This window comes from Sinocyclocheilus rhinocerous, unplaced genomic scaffold, assembly GCF_001515625.1.
Source record: "Sinocyclocheilus rhinocerous isolate Xijiao unplaced genomic scaffold, SAMN03320098_v1.1 scaffold239, whole genome shotgun sequence".
Classification (NCBI taxonomy): Eukaryota; Metazoa; Chordata; class Actinopteri; order Cypriniformes; family Cyprinidae; genus Sinocyclocheilus; species Sinocyclocheilus rhinocerous.
The window spans coordinates 7,264-19,899 of record NW_015653198.1 but is presented as its reverse complement, the minus strand read 5'-3'; the positions used below and the strand labels follow the sequence as shown (position 1 = coordinate 19,899).

At 33.2% G+C, this 12,636-nt stretch overlaps 1 protein-coding gene across 1 annotated transcript in view; it reads right to left on the bottom strand.

Moving 5' to 3' along the window:
• The window catches only part of coro7 (coronin 7), a gene marked incomplete at its 5' end in the record, with an annotated part of 147,468 nt that overhangs the window by 132,813 nt on the left and 2,019 nt on the right, over nucleotides 1-12,636 (bottom strand). Inside the window, one exon of the mRNA XM_016521778.1 lies at nucleotides 5,146-5,196. Within this exon, the coding sequence (XP_016377264.1) occupies nucleotides 5,146-5,196 (51 nt within the window). The remainder of the gene's footprint in view (nucleotides 1-5,145; nucleotides 5,197-12,636) is intronic.

Below are 12,636 nucleotides of genomic sequence, written 5' to 3'. Positions count from 1 at the left end.
ATTAGGGCTGGGTATCGTTCAAAATTTTTCGATATCGATACCGATACCGATACCCAGACTTCGATACCGGTTCCTGAACGATACTTTTTTTCGATACCAATTTTATGAAATCAATTTTAACTTTAGATTACATTATCTAAAAAAAAAACTTTGGTTTTATTTTTCAGCTTGTTGATGTTTATACAAACTCAAAGACTCATCTCCTGAGTCACTGCACAAAGGAACAAAATGTAATCAACACAATAAATCAGTGCAAATAGGTTTAGTAAAGCTCAAATAGTCTTCAGTTTACACATCTGTTAGGCTACATTTACACTAGTTAGTGTTCGTTTTAAAACGCATAGCTCAGACAGAATCATGATTTCTATTTATTTTCCACTGATTTACTGATGAGCATTAGCAGCTTCCAGCGCTGTCTGCCTGTGTTCTCTCTTCCATGATCGCTGCTCCGAGTCAGAGTCAGAGGTAATAACATATTTAATTTCAGCAACATTAAATGGCCAAAACACACATTAGACGGCAATCGGAAGTTATTACAATCACTCGATGGTCGTTTAAAGTGAGTTTTGAGTAAAAGTGGAACATAAATCTTATTTATCGTCTTATGGGACCGTTTTCATTTTAAAACATAAACGCACCAGTGTAAATGTAGTCTTATCTAAGGGGGCTGGGACGCATTCACATTATAGCCTCACGTGTGCGTCACATCTAATTAAAGAAAAATCCTGAAAAATGTGAAAAATTTAATAAAATATACAACAAATAATAAAATAATTGTGATTTTCGCTTGATTAATTATTTAAATTGAAAGAAAGAAAGAAAGAAAAGGGAATTAAAGGAAAAATTTAAATTCTGTCAATGTTTGCAGTATCTTTAAAAATCAATTTTCTTCATGAAAATGTAAAAAAAAAAAATTATAATAATAATAATTGTGATTTTTACTTGATTAAATATTTAAATAAAATTAATGCATTAATAAATTAATGAAATGTGATTTTTGCTTGATTAATTATTTAAAATGAATGAACAAATGAAAGAATAAATGATGTTTCAAAATTATTTGAACATGTTTTGAATTATTTACAAAGTATAAATAGATCCAGCAACCAAAACACATTTAAAGTTATTCAAAAATGCATACAGTGGGTTGGATTTCCAACAGTGCATCTAAAGTCGTCTTTGGTCAACAGATGCCTACAACATGTAAAAGTACAAAAGCCGTTTCTCAATACCAAGTACACAAAGTTCTTCGCAAGTTCGACTCGGGGAGTGTGAACTCCTGAAGACGGGAGGACACAAGTCTGGTAATTCTGCAAATGAAACTGCGGCGTACTTGATAACGTCAGTCAGCTCGCCTCGGCTACTCTGGTTATCTTCACTGTATGTATTTACAATACGATGAAATATGATATCAAACACCACTGCCTAGGCGGCGCGCCCGAGAACGGCGCGCCCGGCGGATCCGACGAATGAGCGGCAACCACATGTGACGACCCCGGGCTTAACTCCGCTTCGTCCACGGTGAAAGTTGATGTATAGAGATATATAAGTATAAAGTATAAGAGACTTATGTAATAGAAAATAAAGACAAAAGCAAACAATTCAGTCAAATGTATGCAACAAAGTCAGCGCTGTATTATGATTAATAAATAAATATTATAAAATGGATCGTTCCGGTCCTTGATTCTGATTGGTTGAGCCGCGTTCTAAGCTGTTGTAAATTACTCTACAAACATACACCTTTGTTTACTTTGTGTGTTGCTCGGCAACCACTTTATTGCAACCACAACTGTTTCTGAGGAACTACATTGTTTGGCGGAAGAATACTGTTTTTATTAATATCATTACACTTTATTTGCTCTGTTTTATTCTGTGAAACCTTACTACATATATGGAATAACCGTTTTATAAAAGCAATAATTCCCGTGAAGCCGTGGTTTACAGTGAATTTATAAAAGCTAAGGGGGTTGTTATAAATTCACTGTAAACCACGGCTTCATGGGGTTTATTGCTTTAATTTATGAAACATAACTTTGTGCTCAGCCAAAACGATAATACCTGGAAGAAATAATATTCATGAGACCAGCGGCAAATGTCAGAAGGCCTAGCCGAGTTGAGGCTGCTCTTGTGGGGAAACATGAGCACTGAGCGCCCGCTGATCGCGTGGAGCTCACGTCTCCGAATCGGAGAAACAAATTTTCAAATAGGCGCTGTCTTTATAAATAAACCACAGATTTGAGTTTTAAACAACTACATTCTCGCCTGAAATACTCTTAGAACTGCATTTCATGACACAATAACAGTAATATTTTGAAAATTATGCGGGTTTTCTCCTCCGCCATTAATGCTCGCTCGTTGGTGCGAAATGCATTCTGGGATACCTGGCTGCCTCAAGTTCGCACAAATCACCTCTGATAAAAGGGGCGGAGCAAGAACACATCCGGGGATTTGAACTGAACTTGGCTAGATCATGTGAACTTTGAATTGGAACAGTACTTGGGCGGCGACTGACGACGCTTCAAGAACACAAGTACAGACAAGAACGCAAACTGAGAAACAGCCAAAGTCTTGCAACTTCTGCTTACAAGCAATCATTTGAAATCAATATAGCTGCATTGTCTTTAATGCATCCTAATCATTTGGAAAAGTCCACAAACAAGACTTCCAGGATTGACTAACACTAAAATGCCTCAACACAAATCATACACACTACATACATCCAAACCAACTGAGCTTGAGATCAGAGGACATGAGAAGACAGCAGGTGTAGAGGAAACACTCCGCACAGACAAGCATCAGAAACTCAAATCTGACAACACACAGAGAAGAGCCCGACAGCAGCAGATCACACGAGTGTGTGTCGGAGATCACGCTGTTTGCTTAGAGAGCAGCGTGGGTAATATCTAATCCAGCATGACCCCATCTGATTCACCAGAGCACAAACACACCGAGAAACCTTCGCTGAGGACTGTGGGAATGTTTGGTCTGATCTCGCTCCTGCTGAAATGGCTGGGATTGATCGGCTCTCAAACAGACGCCCGACAGGTTTCGACAATCAAAAACACTGTCACGTTCAAACGGGCATCGGACTGTATTGTTTCCCAGGGTTCAGCCGTTTCCCATGGCTTCACCGGCTCAACAGAGTGAATGAATCAATCAGTTAACCAATCAGAATGAGCTGCTGAAGCAACAGCCTGATCTGATTGGCTAAATATAGAATATGAAACCCGAGGGGTGAATGGAGCAAAACAAAAACAAAAAAGAAAGCAAATGGAGTAGGCTAACTAATAAAGTGTTACCTATGGAGTTACACTGTTCGAACGTGTTTGTTTGTTTTAATAAATTAATACTTTTATTCAGCAAGGATGCATTAAATTGATCAAAAATGACAGTAAAGACATTTCTATTTATCAGATCTTGAACAAATATGTATAACGGTTTCCACAAAAAAATATTAAGCAGCACAACTGTTTTCAACATTGATAATAATAAATGTTTCTTGAGCAGCAAATCAGCATATTAGAATGATTTCTGAAGGATCATGTGACACTGAAGAAAATTCACAGCAATTGCTTTGCATCACAGCAATAATTTACAGTTTAAAATATATTCAAATAGAAAACAGTTATTTTAAATTGTAATAATATTTCACAATATTACTGTTATTACTGTATTTTTGATCAAATAAATGCAGCCTTGGTGAGCACAAGAGACAAAAAAAAATCATACCAACCCCAAACTTTTGAACGGTGCTGTACACTTATTTACATTCTCCTTAAGTCGATATTTATATATATATTTTTCCTAGTTATGTTCAGCTCTGAATTAGGGCTGTCAAAATGGCTGAAAAAATAAATTCGAATTTTGTGCTTAAATATTATCAAAATTCAAATTATATTCGAATTTAAAAGGCATAATTTCAGTTAGGGTAAAAAAAAAAAGCTTTTGGCTTCTCTCCTGAGGTCACATGAGGGCGCACCGAGCATAAGATAACATGACTATCCGTGAAAAAAAGTGCATAATGTTTAAAATAATGTTTATTAACCAATTATAATTAATTAAGTTGCTTAAACAACTATAAACAAAACAGCATCATGTATTCATAGTTTAATACAAAGGGCCGAAAACCAATCACACAGAGTACATTTTTCATTTAAAAACACGAGTTGCAGTCAGATGGGGAAAAAACTTGCCATAAAGTCTCGAGATATGTTTTTTTCAAAGTGATGGGGAAAAAACCCGCCATAAAGTCTCGAGATATGTTTTTTTTTTCAAAGCTGAACTTGCATTAATTTTGCATGGCTTTCTAAACATGCGGCTCTCTTGTGTGAGACACGAGTGCGACGGTGATAGATGTCCCTCTAGAAAATGCGATAAATATGCGGTTCTGTGTGAACGGCTTGGTTTCAGTCTTGACGTAAACAACATCTTCTCCGCATTTATGTTCTCTTTTCCCGCATTATTTGTAATTAACAACGCAGCAGCGCTGCATCTAGTGGCTTCAACTGGATAGGCTAACAAAAACATTATAATGCAACGACACTTACATCGTCATCGCATCTTGTGCGCCACTGATAAGGCTGCCTCCTTAACGCACACCTAAAATTCGAATGCAACATTTTTGCATTCGAATGTGGATTTTTATTTTAAATTTGACGAATATTCGAAATTCAAATTTTTTTTTTGACAGCCCTACTCTGAATATAATAATATAAAGTAACAAATCAAGAACAACAGAAAAGGTTGTGGAAAAGTCATGGAAATTCACTGGTCAAAAGGTTTGGGAACTTTTTTTCAGCTCTCCACACAGTGGTGGAAATAACACATTTCATTACACCAAATACACAAAATAATGTTCTTTTTAGCAGCATCATATGACCCCTTTAAACAAACACGAAAGTAATTTTTGATGTAAAACATTTTCATGCAAGTATAGCAAGTATAAAGTAACCTAAATGAAACGGAGTAGTTAGAAACAAAATGATATACAAAAAGAAATAGAGGTCAGACATGGTCATCAAGTGTGTTTGTGCTGATGTTTCACCTGTAAACAGCAGTACAGCAGATAATATGGGAATAAAAACAATAATAATCTTGTCGCTGAGTGTTAGAGCAGAAGCAGGTGAGAGTTTAACAGAAGGTTACCTGAACCGCTGATGGCTGGGCCCGAGGGTCGAAGAGACGCAGCTTCTTGTCCTGAGGAAACAAAAACACAGAGGTTAAAATATAACCATATTATAATAGCATGAGAAATATAAGCAGAAAGAAATACATTTTTATTATTAATAATACAGTTAAGGCAACATTAGAGAGGAATGATGGGGTGGGGCGGTTCTAATAGGTTTTCTAATTTTTGTTTGTTTATATTTTTCTAATATTTGCCTATAAAAGAAAAAACTTGTTTCTTCTATTGTTAAAAATATTATAGATATTACAGAATAATTTACTTCCTACCATTAAACTAAATTATAGCATGGTTATGTATTTAAAAACATCTATATCTACTCTCTAGATTTCATCAAGCCACATTTTCTTGCCACAACCCCTATAATGTTGCATTAAACTGGTCCAAAATCTTTAATATAACACTTTAATGATTGTAAAATGATTTATTATGATTTTGTTTTGAAGGGCTTCGATTATTATATGGTAAAAATGGCTTAATGTGGCATTTTTTTTGTATTCGAGTCTGTCAACTCCAGGTTAAAAGATGTAAATATATTACAACACCATAAACACAATACATCCGTAAAAGTAAATAAATAACATTTATTAATAATAATAACAAAAACCATAATAAGGCTGCACTGAGGAATGTTATTTTAAAAAGTCAGTTTTCTAAGTCAAAAACTAAGTAAAAACTTACTTATTAACATTTTAAAAATATTATATATATATATGTGTGTGTGTGTGTGTGTGTGTGTGTGAAATTACTAATTGTATTTATATATGCATATATATTGATTAAAACTGAAAATAATTTAACATTATATCTAATATTTTGAATAATTTTAAATAATATATTGTCATTTTAAATAATCATTAATAGATAATAAATACTTTTCATTCTCAGAAAGAATTGTTTTATTCTCTTTTTGTGTGAAACCTTTACATATAATGAATCAAAGAGATTATTAATAGAGGCAATTATTAGTTCTATCAACATTTACAACAATGACATTATACTGTGGAATATAGTATTCCTCTCCCTGTGCTATTTATACTGTACATTCTAGCAGATTTAGTATTCCATATATTATATTCTTACAAAAGAAAAGAAAAATCTGCATGTACCGAGTGTTTATACTGCATAGTATGAACAGAAGGTTACCTGACCCGCTGATGGCTGGGCCCGAGGGTCGAAGAGACGCAGCTTCTTGTCCTGAGGAAACAAAAACACAGAGGTTAAAATATAACCATATTATAATAGCATGAGAAATATAAGCAGAAAGAAATACATTTTTATTATTAATAATACAGTTAAGGCAACATTAGAGAGGAATGATGGGGTGGGGCGGTTCTAATAGGTTTTCTAATTTTTGTTTGTTTATATTTTTCTAATATTTGCCTATAAAAGAAAAAACTTGTTTCTTCTATTGTTAAAAATATTATAGATATTACAGAATAATTTACTTCCTACCATTAAACTAAATTATAGCATGGTTATGTATTTAAAAACATCTATATCTACTCTCTAGATTTCATCATGCCACATTTTCTTGCCACAACCCCTATAATGTTGCATTAAACAGGTCCAAAATCTTTAATATAACACTTTAATGATTGTAAAATGATTTATTATGATTTTGTTTTGAAGGGCTTCGATTATTATACGGTAAAAATGGCTTAATGTGGCATTTTTTTTGTATTCGAGTCTGTCAACTCCAGGTTAAAAGATGTAAATATATTACAACACCATAAACACAATACATCCGTAAAAGTAAATAAATAACATTTATTAATAATAATAACAAAAACCATAATAAGGCTGCACTGAGGAATGTTATTTTAAAAAGTCAGTTTTCTAAGTCAAAAACTAAGTAAAAACTTACTTATTAACATTTTAAAAATACTGTGAGGTGGATGGATTATCTCGGCAAAGGAGAAGTGCTCACTAACACAGATTTAGACAGATTTGTGAACAATATTTGAGAGAAATAGGCCTTTTGTGTACATAGAAAAAGTCTTAGATCTTCGAGTTCAGCTCATGACAAATGGGGGCAAAAACAAAAGTGTTCAGTGTATATTATGTAAACAAAATTTACATAATATATTTATGTTAATTTTGTTCAGTGTATATTATGTAAACAAAAACTTTTAATCGTTTGACAGCACTAATATATATATAATAATGACTAAAAACTATAACAAAATTACTATATAAATATTAAAAAAATTATACGAGCATATACAAGTATACATATTTTTTTATTTCCTAACAGTAAACTGAATTATATCATGCATCTGCATTTACAAACAAGACTAACAAGACTGCCCTCTAACATCAACACCATGCCACATTTTCCCACACTCGCGATACTGTTACATCAAATCTTATTATAACCCTTTTTTAATGACTGTAATGTGACTCTTTAAGCGTTTGTTTCAGTGTGTTGACTAAGTCTGCTGTGCCTGGATTATTATGAGACGGTAGAAATGGCTTCATGTGGTATTTGTTATGAGTCTGTCAACAGAACTGGCAGCGTAAATCCTGCTGCAGACCGAACTCGTGTCAAAATCAGTTCAGTCACACAGTGGCCATCAGACGACCCCGTCACTCTCAAACACAGCCAATCAGGACAGAGAGCGGGATCAGCGAGAGGAAACGAGCGCTAATGGGAACAGGCTGCGACACAACAGATCCGTAATGAAGAGCAGAGACTGATGCAGAGATTGATGCAAAAACACCGCATCAATACAGATAAGAGCCAGAAAATACACAGACAATGAGTTAAACACTCCATTTCTAATCAGGATTAACAATTATTGTGAACATCTTTAGTATTTCGGTGGCATGCTTTTCTTTTAACACAATAAATATGTGTATTTTTAGTCAACGTTGTGCTTACAATGCTTTTAAATGCCGCCTACATAGGCAGCTCTCTAGTGTGGTTTCAGTGCTGAGAGACAGATATTGGGAATAATGCTTTTTACCCATAATGCACCCATAAGACATCGTCAGTAACCACTGGCAGCTCCTCTCCAGACACAAGGCATCCAAACCAAGACAACAGCATAAACACACACAGCAGCCAATGATGAGAGGTTTTCAAACACTACTGTACTCTTCTTGTGATCTTAGTCAAGGTTAATGTCTCTCAGTCGTTCCTGACCTCTGTTATAACTGGCTAAGGACTTTGCATGTGAAATGAGTAATACTGATTTGAGAGTTTTGTAAAGTGAAAACTAATGGATACTGCCATACTACATTACTATACTACACATACTATACTACTTGCACCATTTCATCAGTATGCAAACTACATGCATGGAATAATCAGATGAGTTACTATATCTCACAAGAAGTGCAGTATACAACAGATCAAACTGCAGAATACTGTATCCCACAATGCATAATAATAATAATAATAGTTTTTTTTTGTTAAAAGTAAAAATGTTTATTTGCAGTTGAGATTATTTCTGATGAGGACTATTATTATTATTATTTGGTTTAAGGTAGAAATTTTTTTTAGAACATTTTTAATAATAATAATAATTTATTATTATTAAAAAATTAAAGTAAAAACAAAACATTTTTTATAAAATTATTATTATTATTATTATTATATTGTCTTGTTATTATTTGGTTCAAAGCAAACAAAAATCACAGGTTTGGTAGTTTTGTAAATAATAATAATAAATAAACTAAAATAAATAATTATGATTATTATAATAATTAAAATAATAAAAAATTAATAATAAATTAACTTTTTTGATTAATTATTATTATTATTATTCATACTACTACTGCTACTTCTACTACTAATAATAATAATAAACTATTATTATTAATGATGACATTCTTTTTAATAATTATGAATTATTATTGTTATTTGTGATATTATTATTATTACATCAACTGTAAATTAACACTCTTAATTTGTCACTCATGAGTCGATCAGATGACCAAAAGTTGATGTTTAACCACAAAACTGCATTTAAAACCTTATTTACGTCATTAAACATGGTAGTATTGAGGTTGTATGATGACAATCAGTGCTGTAGTATTTGAAATGTGCGTCACTGCATGATGCACCCCATCCACATGCCATTTAAAAAAAACAAAAAAAACATATGATTGTGTACTGAGTGTGCACTACACAGTATGCAGTCAGCTACTGTCCCATTCTGAACACAGTCTACACACAGTGGCCTTCATCAAACCCTTATTGTGAAACCAGCAGCGACTAGCAGCTCCCCTCACTTTCTAGAGTCTGTTACTGAAACAATCTGTCACGTCAAGCACTGTGCAGTTATGCTGTTTAGAGGTCGATGCTGCAGACGGGCATGCGTCATGCTCAGGCCACCCACAATGCCCTGCAGTCCCGAGAGAGAGGGGTCAGACTCACCCCTGAGCACTCAGAGCAGACCGCACTGGGCCCAGAGCAGCGGCTGAGATCACAGTCAGAGCCTGATCACACATCAGAGTCTGTGCGGCTTTTATTACACGTCTGCTCACACACCGTCTGACCCCAGACGCCCATCACACAGAGACCCAACGCAATCAAACACACATTCAATCTGTGTGTGTGTGTCGTTTCAGCTCACATCCATTTAAATGAGCTTCACTCCTGCTCAAGTAAACATCACACAATCCTCTTTGCAGCCAACAAACTGTGAACGGCAGCCCTTGTTGCTATAGCACTCTAAAAAAACTTTCAATATTTTAATGAATTAGTAAGATAATATCCCAGCAGTTTGTTTAAATGTTAAACACACGAAAGCACAATCAGTCACAAACCCGCAGTCACAAGCCCATAAATCAACACCTGCTTTAATGCTTTGATCATGTTTTAATCGTAACCGTCCACCGAGCCGCTGTGGATGAAAGCGTCTGCGTTCACGTGGCGAGTGTTTGGTGTTGTAAAATATGCGCGTCCATGCCTCCAAACGAGGCCTGTCACGAGGGGGTCTGGTGCCGCCTCAAACGCTCCTCTCTCTGCAATACTTCAAACGCAACAAAGTCCAGCTGTAGATGCCGCCTAAATCAGGTGTGCTTTCAGCTCTCAGCAAACGTCACACAGGAACTTATGACATTTGCTTTTCAAAATACTAAAACCTGGGATGTTTTGAAACTTTGGCTTCAAACTGTGAATGTGGTCTCAGAAATAAATAAATAAATAAATAAAGAATGAGAAAAAATAAGTAGAAATAAAAAAATAAACAAATAAGTATAAACAAATAAGCAAACAAATAATTACAAAAGAATAATCAAAAAAGAACAAACAACATCATTGTAAATACATTAAATTAAATAAGTAATAAATAAATTGAATAAGCAGACAAATAAATAAACAAAATTATTGTAAATAAATAAATAAACAGCAATTAAACTTGATTTTATTAAGCGTCTATCTGAATTTGATTTGTAAATTAATTAGTCATTAAAAAGGTTTTTATCTCCATCATTTAAATGAGGATCTGGCTACCAGACTGATGTGTTTTTCATATTAGCAAAATGTGGCAATTGTGCTGTATAAATAAATGCAATAATGTGAAACGGGATTAATTATTCTCAAGTGTTACACGTTAACTTTGGCAGTCTTAATTGATCTAAATATCTATCAATCAACTGATACTTTTAAACATATATAAATTAAGTTAAAATATTTGAATACATTTCTATAAAAAATATTACAAATGTATTAAATTATTTATATTACATTAATTTAGAATATTTATAATATTTTTAAAATATTGTATATTTATTCAATTAAGTTTAACTTTAAAAATATGTAAATATAACTTAAAATAATTGAAATTAAAATAACACTTTAATATTAAAATATTAATTAAACTAATTTTTTATTTATATTATGCATTTCAAAATATTTATATTAATTTATTATACTTTTTATAAGATGACTGCAGCAGCAATATTTAAGTGGAAAATTAATCACTAAACTGAGTCAAGTACGTTTCCCTCCAGTTGTTTTATCAAAGCTCTTTCCATAAACTCAATCAAAACTCAGCTCCTGCCAAACACAAACCTTTGTGTCCAAAAATAGAAACTCTTCTGCCGTGCGGTTTAACGTTTCAGATGAGTCACAGACGTGTGTCAAACTGACACGTTTGGCTACAGCAAGTGTTTATCATCCATAATCAATTAACATTAAGCAAACGACTGAAGGGCAGATTTTCAGGGGCCAGATGTAATAAACTTCCTCAAATCAGATGTACTGACAGAATCCGCTCTGCAGAGCTTTAAGAGTTTCCCCCTGTGGACGTGATCATGTGTGTTTCCCTAATAAAGCCAATCTGCGTAACGAGCCGCTTGATGGGAAAACACACGCTCTGGCGACATCTACTGGTGACAATGTGCTGCTGTCTGTGGTGGCAAAACCCTTTCACAAAACTCCTGTAAAGATCATATGCCGAAGTAAATGTGCCTCCTGGCAGTAACTTTGAATATTTTACATCATATATTAACATCAGGAGCACAAGAAGCAAAAAGGTGAACAACAGCTCTGATGTTCACTGCCATTAAATCAGTTAAAGTCTATTGTAATCTGGGTTTATGTGTTGTGAGCAAATGCACTGGTAAAACCATCGGAATCAGTGTTGTTACTGTTAACTGAACTAAAACTATCAAATGTTCTCATTTTGTAAAAAAGCTGCAATAGAGTTGGGGAAAAAACATAAAAACACCAAAAAAGTACAAATGTTGCCTGAACAACTAACTGCAAAAATAAATAAATACATTTCCAAATTACCACAGTGACTAAAAATAAAATAAAAATTAAATAGAAATATTACAAATATTACAAAAAAAGCACATAAAATAGAAGTTCATTTAAAATGATCAATAAACACTAATGATACTGTACAAATAATACTAAAATAACACTGATTTTAACCATAGTTTACTATCTTTATTTATTATATTTGATTCATCTGTTTGACCAAAACTGATGGCCGAAATTAAAATAAATAAATTCCAGGATTATTAGTTATAAATATAAACTGAATTAATAAAACCAAAGTTAAAAAAAAAATATATATATATATATTTTTTTTTTTATAAAATTAACATTAACAGAAAAAAACTACAAAAAAGCTTATTACATTTCTCACTTTCATTTAGTTGAACTTGATGTACTTCAACAACTAAAACTGAAATAAAAACATTAAAAACTAGATGTATTTAAAAATAAATAAATAAACATGTAAAATAAAATTCTAAACAAATAAAAATAATTCAAAATATTCATGAAAACTATAATAGCAACTCAATGACACTAAAATAATACTATAATAATAAATTCTTTCTATTCTAAATATTCACAACCTTATAAAACAGGCCACTTTTCACATAAACAGAAACGTCTCCATTTATAAGTGAATATTGCCGAGTTCACACAGCACGATTTTCAAACTCGTCGGATCGCAGTTGTTTTCACACTGCGTGACTATCTG